The sequence below is a fragment of the Delphinus delphis genome, chromosome 6 (assembly GCF_949987515.2).
Source record: "Delphinus delphis chromosome 6, mDelDel1.2, whole genome shotgun sequence".
In the NCBI taxonomy this organism is placed as follows: domain Eukaryota; kingdom Metazoa; phylum Chordata; class Mammalia; order Artiodactyla; family Delphinidae; genus Delphinus; species Delphinus delphis.
Genome location: NC_082688.1, coordinates 57,071,939 through 57,087,272, shown reverse-complemented (window position 1 = coordinate 57,087,272; position 15,334 = coordinate 57,071,939). Strand labels below are relative to the sequence as shown.

General features: G+C 40.3%; 1 protein-coding gene across 5 annotated transcripts in view; it reads right to left on the bottom strand.

The window, feature by feature from the left end:
- Window positions 1–15,334, bottom strand: part of KDM4C (lysine demethylase 4C) — a 398,364-nt gene that overhangs the window by 39,687 nt on the left and 343,343 nt on the right. For all 5 annotated transcript variants that reach the window (XM_060014734.1, XM_060014733.1, XM_060014735.1 and 2 more), the window contains one exon: window positions 9,970–10,140. In XM_060014734.1, coding sequence (XP_059870717.1) covers window positions 9,970–10,140 — 171 coding nt within the window. The remainder of the gene's footprint in view (window positions 1–9,969; window positions 10,141–15,334) is intronic.

Genomic DNA, 15,334 nt, shown 5'->3' with positions numbered 1-15,334 from the left:
AGCAAGGTAGCAGGATACAATATTAACACACAGAAATTGATTGCATGCCTTTACACTAACAGGGAAATATCAGAAAGGGAATGTAAAAAAAAAAAAATCCCTTTTAAAATTGCATCAAAACAAAAAAAACTTAAGAATAAACCTGAGCAAGGAGGTGGAAGACTTATATGCTGAGAACTATAAACTATTAATAAAGGAAATTGAAGATGATTCCAAAAACAATGGAACGATATCCCATGCTTTTGGATTGGAAAAATTAATATTGTTAAAATAGCCATACTACCCAAAGCAACCTACAGATTTAATGCGATCCCTATCAAATTACCCATGATGTTTTTCACAGAACTAGAACAAATAATTTTAAAATTTATATGGAACTATAAAAGACCCAGAATTCCCAAAGCAATCCTGAGGAAAAAGAACAAAGCAGGAGGCATAACCCTCTCAGACTTCAGACAATACTACAAAGATAAAGTAATCAAAATAGTGTGGTATTGGCACAACAACAGACAGGTGGGTCAATGGAACAGAATAGAGAGCCCAAAATAAACCCACACATCTACAGTCAATTAATCTTCAACAAAGGAGGCAAGATTATACAACAGAGAAAAGATTATACAATGGAGAAAAGACAGTCTCTTCAGCAAGCGGTGTTGGAAAAGTTGGACAGCCACATGTAAATCAATGAAGTTAGAACACACCTTCACACCATACAAAAAAATAAACTCAAAATGGCTTAAAGACTTAAATATAAGACATGACACCATAAAACTCCTAGAACATAGGCAAAATATTCTCTCACATAAATCATACCAATGATCAATGGTCAATCTCCCAAGGCAATAGAAGTAAAAGCAAAAATAAACAAATGGTACCTAATCAAACTTAGAAGCTTTTGCACAGCAAAGGAAACCGTAATAAAAATGAAAAGACAACCTAGACTGGGAGAAAATATTTGCAAACGATATGACCAACAAGAGCTTAATTTCCAAAATATACAAATAACTCATACAACTCAAGAACAAAAAAACAAATGACCCAATCAAAAAATGGGCAGAAGACCTAAATAGACATTTCTCCAAAGAGGACATACAGGTTGTCAATAGGCATATGAAAAGATGCTCATCGTCACTAATTATTAGATAAATGCAAATCAAAACTACAATGAGGTACCACCTCACAGCAGTCAGAATGGCCATCATTTAAAAATCTACAAATAACAAATGCTGGAGAGGGTGTAGAGAAAAGGGAACCCACATATACTGTTGGTAGGAATGTAAATTGGTGCAGCCACTATGGAAAACAGTATGGAGGTTCTGTTAAAAACTAAAAATGGAGCTGCCGTATGATCCAGCAGTCCCACCCCTGGGCATATATCTGGACAAAACTATAATTCAAAAAGATACATGCACCCCTATGTCCATAGAAGCACTATTCACAATAGCCAAGACATGGAAACAACCTAAATGTCCATCAACAGATGAATGGATAAAGAAGATGTGGTATATATATATAATGGAATACTATTCAGCCATAAAAAAGAATGAAATAATGCCATTTTCAACAACATGATGGACCTAGAGATTATCATACTAAGTGAAGTAAGTCATAAAAAGAAAGATAAATACCAAATGATATCATTTGTATGTGGAATCTAAAACATGACACAAATTAACTTATTTATGCAACAGAAATAGACTCAAAGACATAGAGAAGAGACTTGTGGTTGCCAAGGGGGAGGCAGGTGCAGGAGGGATGGAGTGGGAGTTTGGGATTAGCAGATGCAAACTATTATACACAGACTGGATAAACAACAAAGCTGCCTACTGTACAGCACAGGCAACTATATTTAATATCCTATGATAAACCATAATGGAAGGAATATAAAAAAGAATGTGTAGAGATAGATAGATAGACAACTGAATCACTTTCCTGTACAGCAGAAATTAACACAACATTGTAAATCACCTATACTTCAATAAAATAAAGTTTTTTAAAAACCTGGAAAAGAAAAGAAAATCCATGCGCTTCCCAGAATCCCACAGCATAGACTGTTTCTGATAACAACATTTTTCTTAGTCTTTCAAATCCACTTGGGTATTTTATTTTGCCTCCAGAACACCCAGGATCACTCCTTCACCTATGCTTACACATCTTGAATCCTCCATGGTGCCTAAAACAGCACTGAATACATAGGTCAAAAAGAATGATATTATTGGATATTCCCAAACACGGGTAGATTTGGATCATGGTGACTGCCACCCTTGGGATTAAGCCCTGTGTTGAAAAGAGACAATAAAGTCCTGGAAATTAATAACACCGCCCCGAAGTTCAATGTAGTTATTTTTATCTTGTTAGAGTGAAGATGAGATGCTATATACCTTTGAGTTCCCTTGGAAAGAAACGGATGGGAAAGAAACACCAAAAACTGTCTCCTGGGAATAAGTTCCTCAAACCAATCACCTTGAGATAATCGCCAAAAGAGAAATAAGAGAAATACTGTCAAGTGAAGGAGGCATGTATCTGAAGAAAAATGTAATTGACACTGTGTCTTCAGGGCTACTAGTTAATATCCTGCATGGGACACCAGGGCAATGACATACTTTTCTTCAGAGGATCACAATGCTGAATGGAAACTGTCAATATGATAGCTACAGAATCATGGGCAGAGATGCATACAATTTATAAAACAGAAAGGGAGTCCAACTCAAATAAGGGCTTCAACATTCTGTTAGTATGCCCCAGGTTTTAAGGCAAAAAGCCACACCAGAATTACACAAAAGAGAACAAAAATGTACTTACCAGGACCTGGTAAGTACTCACCCCCACCAACCTGAGACAGTTCATGAAACTTATGAAACTAGTTAGAGCCTCGGTGAAGAGCACATAATTTAGAGAGTTGAAGAATCAGATGAAAGCTGACCTTAGGTAGGAGCCCCTGCCCAGCAACTGCAGATTTAGTCCTCAAAGATATAACCAGAGTCTATGCCTCTGAATGGCCTTGAGGTTCTTTGATTATTTTTTCTTAGTAAACTCCTAGCCAGCATAGTAATACTACTCCCCCTTGGTGGGTAGATTCTATTTACTTATCTATCATTAAAATGTGTTTAAATACAGATTGTATTTAACAGATTATCCAATGTAAACTGTGTTCATATAAAGGTGCAGTAATATGCTTTGTAAATACTGTACTGCTGTATGTGTTGTTTGCTTTTTGAAGATGTTTAAAACAGAAGAATTTGAACTGCTAAATTAATGTCTAATTTATTAGCATTATGGACACTGAGTGCTTAAAAAAATTGTGACATTTGTGAGGATTACATACATTAAACCTATAAACATAGTTAAGATGTCCAAGGAAATTTGATTACTTAAATGTAAAATGGTTAGAATTTGATCTATCAATTTATACATTATATAAACATTAATCAAGGAACAAATGAGTTTGTTTTAAATTTTTATGTAAAAAATTTTAGATTTATAAATAAGAAAATTTGTTAGCTGAATGTGAAGGCTTAAAAAAGTAGATTTTAAACTGAATATTGATTAAAATCAAAGTAATAACAGGTTCTTTTTTTTTACATGTATAAAAGGCTTCCCAAGGATGTAAAAATCCACAGGAATTTGGCAAAGCCCTTCACCTCACAGACTCTCAGCTCTACAGCCAAGAAAGAGAAGCAAGGGTGCCCCTCTTGAGCGGTTAAATGCCATGTGGGCCATACCTACAGAATCCTAAACCAGTAAAAGTTCCTGGAGCCTTCTCTGGCAAATTCCATTGACTCTAGAAGAATCAAGACTGGGGGTGGGTGGGGGGAGCATCAGTCTGTAGCACACATAACACAGATGGTCTGGGATGGGGCATGACTTCCATCTGACTTAAAAATCCAGGGGACCTCACAATCTAGGTGCCAACAGGAATCCAAAAACACTTCCCAGGATCCTATAACATAAGATAGAGTTTCTTGGAAAATTTTTTTCTTAGTTTCTCAAACCCCCTCAGATATTTTCTTTTGTATCCTGCACATTCAGAGTCACCCCTACGCCTACACTTGCCAAGTGGGGCCTTGTGGAGGTGCTGAACCCTGAGCAGTTAGGTACAAGGTCTTCTACCACAGCGACACTAAAGTCACAGAGAGCAGACTTCCTGGAAAGGTGCCCCAAAGCACAGAGGCAACAAGCAATGGAATGCAGGGGGCCAACCTACATTCTGCACCTGGCTCTGTCACCTCTAATTTGGGGAACTCGCACAAATCATAGGGTTTTTGTGACTCAGCAATTATCATATCTATGAAATGAGCACGAACTTATTCTGGAGCCGGGTTTGTCATGAAAAGCCAATGAAATAACACTTTATAAACATGTAGAAAAATACATGCACAAATGCAGAGAACTGGGTTACTACAAAGTCTAAAGATGCCAGGACTGCTTTACAGCAAGTGGAAACAATAATCTGACTCAGTGAAATCTCACCTGTACAGATACCCATTTAACCTAACAAGTAGGAATAAAGTTCTAAGGACACATCTTCTAACCAGATTTCATCAAGACCAGAAAAGGGCAGCATAAACTAGATGGGGGAGGAAAAAGGGAAAAAAAAGTTCTACAGACTGAAGTTAATTACCTAAAAATTTTGATTTTGTGCCTACCATGTTAGCTACATGGTAAATTAGCTCATTTAGTCCTCTCAATAACCTCAGAAGGTATAAATTATTATTCCCTTTTTAGTGGGGAAAAAATGGGCTTCAAACAGGTTTGAGCAACCTGCCTATAACTAAGGAAAAAATTAGCTTTAAGAATTTCAGTTTGTACTGTACAGCCCACAAAAACTAAAGGCCATGACAGTCCATCCCTAGAATCCTGAAGTGTACAGTTCTCGTGCTTTTTTCACGTTTCAACGGACGCTGAAAAATGTAGCAAGTCTTCATGGAAATTTCAGTGATGGACTCTTGCTGTCGAATTTCTAAATGGTCCTGTTTCTCTTCTCAAGCCCAGTGGTGAATGTTAAGTGCTTGTCCTGAAACTATCCGGATCACACTGCACCATCTTCCTCCCTTGAAATGAGCTCCAAGTGCAGAGGAAGGGAAGCAGCCATCATTCTAGGGTCATCATAGGCATGCCAGAGGATCCCAGGTTTTAGCAAAGGGTAATAGGGGGCCCTGGAATCGCCATGCCCCTTGAATTCTCTCCTGTGGGCAACTTTCATCCCCATCAAAATAGTAGGAGACTACAAAAAAATTCATCAGGGAGTGTGTCGCAGTTTCATAGACTGACACATGGAGGCGTGTAGCAATACATCTTTTGTTACTTCCCTTGACAGCTATAGATTGCATGCTGTGTTTAACTGGGCCAATACACATATCCTGCAGGTGTACTGTTGAGAGAAAAGATTTGGGACATTTTTCTGGCTATCACAGAAATAAAGTACCTAGGTCTGGAAAGAAATTTTCTGGTAGTCCAAAGAATGTTTCTCTCTACAACTCCAGACACTCCCTCTAGTCACATAACCCTAACAAAGGCATTTTAATGCCCAGCAAATTTATTTTCAAACACGGATAGGCCAGCCTGCATTAAAGGGTTCTCTTCTGTTGGGAGCATAACGTGATCATAATCAGTGATTCTATAAATAAGGGAATGCATTTCTTTACTAAAGCATCAGGCTTCATAAAAGACTATATTTATATGTAAATAAGCACTTTGGGATAATTAAACTTGATGTTCTAGATTTTATTTTCATAGTTAAAAAAACTGAAGTTGTGTGGTACCCTTACGGCAGTTCTAGTTAGCAAGTACCCGCAGCTTAGAGAAGCTAGTTCTCCCCTAGCCAGTCACGCTGACGTCATGTTGCCTTTGATGAAAGGGCCTTCCCAGAAGCACTCACGCCTGATTAAGCACATTGTGTGGATTAGAGAGTGTTCAGACAAACAGAAGAAAAAATCATTTTCTACCCCCAGTTTCAGACGGCACAGGTATATTATCTAATGAAAACAAGATTTCTCTGAGGAATATGGAATACATGTAATGTTTCCACACAAATAATTATTCTGCCACAATCTGCAAGATGCTGAGACAGAGGCAGACATGGTCACATTTTTCTTCTGTCCTGATGAAACTCCCCATTAGGGAACCAAGCAGGGTTCCCATCTCCCAGAAGACAGTTCTGATGTTGATGGATAGCAAAAGTGGAAGCGGGACAATCATAAGAATTAACCCACATGGGCTGAAAAACGGTGATATAAATGTAGTTACATTATATCACATATGAGAATGAGTATGATTCTTTTTTTTTTGGGAGGGGAGGGGAGCAGAGATAGGTTTATTGCAGGGTCATGCAAGGAGAATGGGTGGCTCATGCTTCCCAAAACCCCTATCTCTCCAAAGGGTTTCAGCAAAGCATTTTTTTAACTATATATATATGATTTATATGTGAACATATTTATAACATACTTAATTATACACATACATTATGTTTTGAAATATAACATCAAATTCCCCATATCCAACTGAAGTCTAGTTGACATACTAATGAGGGCATTTAATCATGTAGCTTTCATTAATTTCGGTGGGAAACACAGACCCCCATCCATCCCTGACCGTCCTTTAAATTTTAAAAGCTTGCTTTATAAAATCCATGACTTCGCCTTTTGGGAACCTGGATGATGAGCAGGACAGAGCACATAGCTAATGGAGCAGATCTACAGAGTGCTGCAAACCGACCAAGACAGCGTGGCTGCTTTACAGAAAGGGAAATTACATTCTGGCTATGAGTCAGAGCTTCTGACACCACAAGGTAAGCAGTCTCCTAACATGCCCCAGGACAATACATATGTGATGGTTAATTTTATGCGTCAACTTGACAGGGCCACAGGTGCCCAGATATTAGGTATTTGGTCAAACATTATTCGAGGTGAGTCTGTGAGGGTGTTATTGGATGACTTGAGTATGTGAATTGATAGACAAAGCAGACGATCCTTCTAGGGCCCATGCAACCAAGTGAAGGCCTGAAGAGAACAAAAAGGCTGACCCTTTCCCAAATAAAGGGGAATTCTTCTTGCCTGACTGGTTTTGAGTTGGGACTCAGTTTTTTCCTGACTCGACTTGAAGCTCTTCCTGGGTCTTGAGCCTGCTGGCCCTTGAACTAGAATTACACTATCTGCTCTCCTATCTTCAGTCTGCTGACTACGATCTTGGGACTTCTCAGCTTCCAAAATCACCTGAGCCAACTCCTTATAATAAATCATACATATTATACATATGTACTTGTAATATATTAAACACACACACACAGACACACTACTCTTACTGACTCTATTTCTCTGGAGAACCCTAATATAATATTATAAGGAAAAATAAAACCTTCCCTATGGAGCCACGAAAGGAGGAAAGCTGGGGATGTCTCATTCAGCACCAAGAGAACAAAGAGGAAGAGGCCACAGCAGCCAACAAACGGTGACATTATTAGAAAGTATGTGAAATTTGAAAATACAACATGACAAATATTCCTACTTGGTTGGTGTAAGAGGCCTGGAACAAATAACTAAAAATGTACCAGAGAGGAAAGGGCGCTGGGGAATATCGAGGGAGGACAGGCTGGATGAAAGAGAGAAGACCTGCTCAAAGACAATTATAATTCTTTTCCCTGAAAAATATTATCATTCACGCAAATTCATACAGACGCCCCTCTCCAATCTACATTAACTCACGCCACCATGAGCACCGCCTCCCTCCCAGGCTAGAGCTGTGGCCACACACACGTACACGCACACACAAACGCCCCACTGCTAAACCGCAAATCCTTATCACATACGCTAAGTAATAGCTAATCAAGCTGTAGAGAATTTTTGCTTTTCCATTCTTGTTGATTTAAATGCCAAGGTGCTTCTGAACAATCTTATAAATTTTAGAGCCTTGTTCTCACAACACCCACAAATACTTTAAACCAAACTTGTGTGGGTTCACAGAGTGGGAACCGAAGTTATCAAAGGGAAGGCTTGTGGATTCAAAAAACTCCTAGGATCACAGCCACTCTTTTCCAGCGTACAAGCTGAAGACAATCCAGGAAAGCTTAAGACCAGCTGGGTGTGTGGAGGCGCGTGAAGTGAAAGGGAATTTAGGATTCGTTAAATACTCTCGTGGATAAAGACCTAACTATTTGCTCAGGTTTGGGGATCAGTGCTCAGAAGTCTGTGTCCCATCCCCAATATGCTCCCCAGCAAAGTTTTCTCTCTTTGGCTGGCTCAGTATTGACAGCCTGCACAAAAGAAGGCTGACTGATTCTGAAATAAGTGTGTAGGCTGGGCAGGGCTGACGAGAGCCTGTGTGTTTCTTTGCCTTTCTTGCCCTCACATACCTCTTTATCTCCCACTCTAAATGTCCCTTCTTCCCAGGGGTTAAGAACAGAGGCTCTGGAGCCCAACTCTGGGACTGAGTATGCTTTCTGACACTTAACTAGCTGTGGGTCACCTTGAGAAAGTTATTTACTGCTTTGTGCCTCAGTTTCTGCAGTAGCCAGATGTAGAAAACTCGGCTTGTAAGCGTGTACGGTTGTGAGGATGAAGTGATTCATGCGTGTCAAGCTCCTGAAGCAGTCCTGGCACGTGGTGTATGTCCAGCAGTGTCAGCCCTACTGACCTTGTGGACTCTCTGACTCAGGTCTCCTGACCCCAACAGGTGGGAAGTCGCTTCTGGCTCATTTATAGCATTTAGCGCACTGTCTAGAAAGCACCTATTTACCAGCCTGCCTCCCCCCAGACTGAGCAGGAATCACACCTTCTTTCTCATTATCTCTGCCCGCACCCAGAGTGATGCTTGGCACACAGCAGATACTGCGTGCTTGAAGGGGTGGCCTAGTCTAACAAGGGGAGCATGGCACCTAAGGGCTGCTGCTTATGAAGAGCAATGGCAGTGCAGTAAAGCAAAGCTCCAGGTGGAATTCTGCAAAGAAACATAACTCACCCTTTTGGTGTATGATCAAGTCCTGGGATTTTTAATTTGTTTAAACTCATCTGCTTTAAAATCTTTCAAATAAGGTAACTTGTGTTTATGTACTTGTCCTTCTTAAAGGCATAGAGAAGTAAGCCTAACAAAGCTAACTGAATCAATGTTTCTTCGGCCCCAGGAGACCAAAATTCTAGAAATATTTATAAGCAACCTCATAAGGTTACATTTAATTATCAGTTGCACATAGTGCATAATTACTACTTTTAAAGAATAACATCTTTCCAAATACAAACAAGGGCATATCATCAACAGACCCAGGACAAGGCAGAAGTTACATTAGTGAGGCCTGGCTCCCCAGATGGACATTCCCCTTAAATGAAGAAGGGATAACAAGATGACCAGAAGACTAACCCTGGTCTCAGTTATCTGATTTGATCTCAGTTTCAAAAAACCTTCTGCTGAAAGTGCTTTTCTTGTGAAACATCCTGCTCAAAGGCAAGTCCCTGAGACACACAAACAGACAGACTGGCACGCATGTTTCCCACTCCAGACCACAGTTAAGAAACTCGGGAAAAGTCAGGGCCTTTTTCTTGCGTGATTTTTGTTACTCCTATATGAAACATCCACAGATGTTTCTGTCTGATCACAGATGTCACTGTCAGGTCAGATTAATAAAAGCCATATTCTCCAGCTAAGCAGAAAGAAAAAGAATAAAGGGATTCAAATATACAAATACTTTGTAACAGAAAAGAACAGGTGAATTCACATTTTATGTTTCTGACCACACACATTTTTCACTTAGTTAAAAGAATTTGGGAAGATGATTCTAAGTTCATCTACTATTTAGAATAATGACGGCTAAGGAACCTCCTAGAAAACAATACTCTTTGTGGTGGGAAAACAGAACACCTGAAATCAAATATTAAATGAAATGAGTTACTTCAAGAGCCGAAGTAAAGAGTCCCAAGAGGTTCAGCTGGTTTAGTTATACAAAAAGTAAACTGGGGAGCAGGCACCCAGGACCTTACTCACCACGATATCCTCGGGGAACGTGTCTCTGCTGAAGGAGCCGTCGTCAAACACGACCTCATAGAAGGTCTGCGCCGTCACAGCGATCACCCTGCAGCTGTAGTACCGGGTGTTGCGATGCTTCGTGATGACCGTCTGCCCCACAGCGATGCCCTTCTCGCCAGCCTTGGACTTCTAAGGAAGGGGCAGAGAAAGAGGAGAGAAAAGAAACAGGAGAAAAAAACAGAAAATAAAAGAAATATTTATTTAGAAAACATCATTGGTGTGGTCATGATATACACTTTTAATTGTTAAACCTTTTATTGGGGAGTAATTTCAAAGAGAAGTTGCAAGAATATGAATAATACAAAAACATACATATACTCTTTGACCCTTTACTCAGGTTCATCTATTGTTATTTATTGCTATTGTTAACATTTTACCATTTCCCTTTTTTTGCCTACTCTCTATTTTACATATGTGTATATTTAAGTATATATATATATATATATATATAAAATTGTGTGTGTGTGCATGCCACAAACCATTTGAGAATAAGCTACATACAATCATGGGCTTTAACACCTAAATACATCAGTGTGTATTTTCTAAAAACAGGGATTTTCCTTTATATAACCACAGTACAGTTCCTAACTTTAGTAAATTTAACATGGATGCCATACTTTAATCGACCATGCATAGTCCAATTTTGTCAAGTGAGCCAATCACGATCTTTATGGCCCCCATCCTTTATGTACAGGATGCAGTCTTGAGTCACATACTGCATTTAGTTGCCAAGTCTCTTCGACCTCCTTTAATCTGGAACATTTCCACAGCCTTTCTTTGTCTTTTATGATCGTGATACTTTTGAAGGATACAGCTCTCCCACCCCCTGCTTTTTCAGTAGAACATATGTCTGATGTTTCCTCATGATTAGATTCAGGTTATACATTCCTGGCCAGAATACCACTACCACAGAGACAATGTTGTATTCTTCTCAGGATATCACATCTGGAGGCACATGTTTGTCCACCTTTCAATGGTGATTTTAATTTTGATCCTGGTCAAAGAGTAGTCCAATTTCTTCATTCTGTAATGACTATTTTTCCCTTCCAACTAATAAGCAATCTGTGGGAGGGACTTTAACACCATGTAAATATGCTGTTCCTCCACATTTCTGCTTAGATTTAGCAACGACTGATGAGTCTTGCTTGATCCAATGTTACTATGATGGTGATGATATGCTGATTTTTCCTGCTCCAGCACTCCCTCCACATTTACTAGTTGGCACCTGGCAGTTATTAAGCAAAAATCTCCTACCTTCCCCCCATCCATCCATCCATCCGTCATCAGTATGGAATTATTAATTCCGCCTACCCAACTGTTTAGAATTCATACTATAATTAATAATTTTGGTGCTCAGATTATCCCAGATTTGGCCAATAGAAGCCTCTTCAATCTGTTTTCCTGTGCCCCTTAAGATGTCTTTTTATTTCTTATCAGTTCCTTACTTTCTGGCCTAAGAAGATATGTCAAGATCATCTTGCCTCAGCCCTGGAATTAACATTTCCCTGAGGAGTGTGGTTCATTTTAGAGGGCAGTGATATTAGAGAATAAGATCCAGGTGCTTAGGTGTGCTTATTCCTACAAAAGCACCATTGTTTCTCGACCCTTTCAGAAGACAGGCCAAAGAAATATATGCATGTAGATATATGTGTGTGTGTGGATATGTATACATACACACACACATACTATCACACTACAGGTATACATAAACATATGTATAACCATGGAAAACCATGGACTAGGTCTCAGAGTACATGTGTCATGCTATGGAAGCAGAAGGCTTCAGGATGAACGCTTCAGGAAGTGCTTGGCAGAGTGCTGGGCTCAGAGTAAGTACTCCTGAAATGTTAGCTTGCTGTATTTGGGGCTTTCTGTTTGTTTTCTTGCTTGCTTTGTTTTTCAGAATAAGGCTGTTGCTCCCCTGTCAGGAGCTCATACAAACCCCATTCCTGCCAGGCAGAGAGGGTAGCCAACATCTTACAAGGAAGTCTGCTCTCAAACATTCAGTCCCTTTTACTCCCCAGCTCCAAGTATCATTCATCACCCTTATTCTTTTGATGCCACAAGCTCTGACCCACTAGGGGGGCCCTGAATCAAGCACTTGGGAAGGTCCAGGACCTTTGCTAAATGGGCCCTAGAAGGCACCGTCTCATGATCCCCAAGATACCAACATTAGTCTGACATGTCACCCCTAACCTACAGAAAGCCAAGACTCACTAAACCCCAGTGTTTTCTGACAGCAGTATTTATAACGTTACTGGGAAATAAAGTGTCATCAATTCAGAATCTTGGTTTAATTAGAGGTTTTACTTATTTTTTCCCTGAATTTCAAAAAAGGCTAAAACACCTTGTAGGAAACATATAAAGTGCTATGCTTAATCTTTTCCTTCTGGAAACCAAAGAAGAAATGCCCAGAGAGTTAATGATTCACTAATTCCTTCAACAGTCATGTGTTGCCAGCCAGTGGGCACCAAGCACCTCCCCTGGTGCTGGGGACCCAAACAAAAACCACTAAGACTTGATTCCTGTTCCCGGGAACAGGCCCACAAAGGTATGTGCCATGAAGTTATCTTACAGGTGGCATGATTCAAGACTGGTGACACTGTAGCATGCCATCTACAGCATGTCTTCATACTCACAGGCAGAATTAGGGGAGGAGAGCAATGAAGCACCAAGTACTGGGCACGAGCAAAAGTCCAGAAGCAGGGAACAGCCCATTCTGTTCTGGGAACAGCAAGAGATCTGCTATTGTGTGGGAGGGGAAGCGGGCAGGAAGGAGAAGACTTGAGAAATGGCCTGGGGCCCAGAGGTCAGGCTATGGGGTAGAGGGGAGTAGAGCAGCTCTTATGCCATCCTAAGGAGTCTATATATTACCCTGTGAGCCTAAGGAAGCCACTGAGAGGACTAAGCATAGAAGAAAAATGATCCAGGTCTGTGTGGCTTTTAGGGAGAAGGGGCATCTCCATGTGGGAAATGAGGGCCTACAGACAAAGATGCTCATGACTTGCGTAGAGGGCCAACTGTCTCCCAAACGTGTTCCTAAGAGTCCTCTCCTTGTAGAGTGAGCTCTGCCATCTAGTTTCTCACATGCCTAACAAAACAAAAGGATATTTTCCTTCTAGAAATCATTCCCTACTGATTGCTAGGTTGGTTGGGAAATTTTTCTGTGCCTTTAAGGTGTAGTTAGCTGTGTAAACATTTTGACAAAGGACAAGAGCAAGAAGCCTGTAGTGATTTAAACGTACTTTGCTTGAAGTAGAAATCTTTAACAGCTAGGCCACATATGCCAAAATAATTCCCTAGTTTCCCACTTCATTCCTCTGCCCAACCCCTTTAAATATATCTAACCTTTCAAAGTAAGAGAACAACTGAGATGTAATAATAAATTCGAGTGAGGGCACAGTCTGCAGAGTTCTGTAACTCCAAAATTGGGCCCATGACTACTGCTTAAGATTGTATCAGGGCTCCCCTGGTGGCGCAGTGGCTGAGAGTCCGCCTGCCAATGCAGGGGACACGGGTTCGAGCCCTGGTCCGGGAAGATCGCACATGCCGCAGAGCGACTAAGCCCGTGCGCCACAACTACTGAGCCTGTGCTCTAGAGCCCGCCAGCCACAACTACTGAAACCCGTGCACCTAGAGCCCGTGCTCCACAACAAGACAAGCCACTGCAATGAGAAGCCTGCACACCGCAATGAAGAGTAGCCCCCGCTCACCACAACTAAAGAAAGCCTGCACGCAACAACGAAGATCCAATGCAGCCAAAAATAAATAAATTAAAAAAAAAAAAAAAAGATTGTATCAGTTACAACTGACCCTAGGAGGCGAAGGTTACAACTTGTTTGGCTAAACACAGTGGTCCTTAGTGACCAGGATTAGGGCCAAAAAAGGCTTCATGTTGGCAGCATATTTTTGCAAAGGCTGTCCCTCTTTGTCAAACCACCTTAAAAACACTCATAGTCAGAACTGCATGTACTGTATTTTACTATGATAATAGTTTCATTGTGCATATTTTATTAAAATTGGAATGCACCTGCTAAGGAAACAATGTTTTGGATTTGAATTATAAGCTCAGCTTCCTCCTAGCTGTGTGATCTTGGGGATGTTATATAACCTTTAGCAGCCTCAGTTTGCTCATCTGTAGAAGGGACAATAATACTTACACTAAAGGTTTCCTATAAGAGGAAGTACATAAAATGCGTAGACTCATAGGCAGTTGGTTCTCGGCAACTGTTAACTGGCTTGTTTTAAGAACTGAAGAACATACGTGAGAACCTAGCCCCAGGTTAATACACTCTTCCCTACCGTACCCCAGTAACTAGCATATACAACTGTGCAGCACCCTGGTTTCACGTGACAAGGCTCAATCCAGCTCTAAATAATCACTGTCCTGCTCTTTATCTCATCCCCTTCTGACTCTAGTTCTTGTCAAACAGGGGCACATAGCTATGGTTCCTAGGAAGGAAGGCATAAATAATGTGGTCTCCTCCCTCGACCCCCAAGGCTCTCAAAGCCTTTGTTTACAACTCTCTTAAGGCTCTGGTCAAATGTCACTTTCACTGACTATCCCTCCTGTAACAGGGCAAAATCCACAAGTCAGTGCCAGGACCTCTTTGTCTTTTTATTTGTGGCACCCAGTACACTGCGTACAACACTGTTGCTGTCAGATGAACAATGAATGAATAAATGAATGGAAAAATGAATGAACAGGAAAAAACTAAATAAATGAACTGTGATGAGGGGTAGAGACACATTTTTTAAATGGGAGAAGATTGATTCTAATTATTCACTGTCCAGAAAAGGGCAAAAAGAAACAAAGGGGAGTTTTAGGAAGAAGTTCCTCTTTCTTAGGGTGGGTAGACATGTATGAAGGTAAGGGGAGGAAATAAAGAAGGTTTATAGTGAGATTCACAAGGTCTGGAAAGTAGAAGCAGCCAGTTAAGGGAAAAGAAAAGTGACAAAGACTTGACAGAGAAAAGGTCGATTCTAGACCACAACCATTTTCTTCCTGCTAGGACACGAAATTTATGCAAACTGGCTGATTGGAAAGATGGCCAGCACACAAATTAAATATACAGCCTTCATCTAAATAAAAATTTTCATAAGCCTCAAGCATGACCATTTCATGGGGAGTACTAAAGAAAACAGATTTTTTTCATAATGTTACTTTAATATGATTTCTGATTTATTTTTGCAGGAAAAGTTTATTGACAAGCATATCCCATAACTGATTATACATCCTCAATAATATTTCCTGTCAGAAAAGCCTAAGAACCTACTGATGTTAAGAATGTCATTTCTGATCAGAGAAGATGGACATTATGCA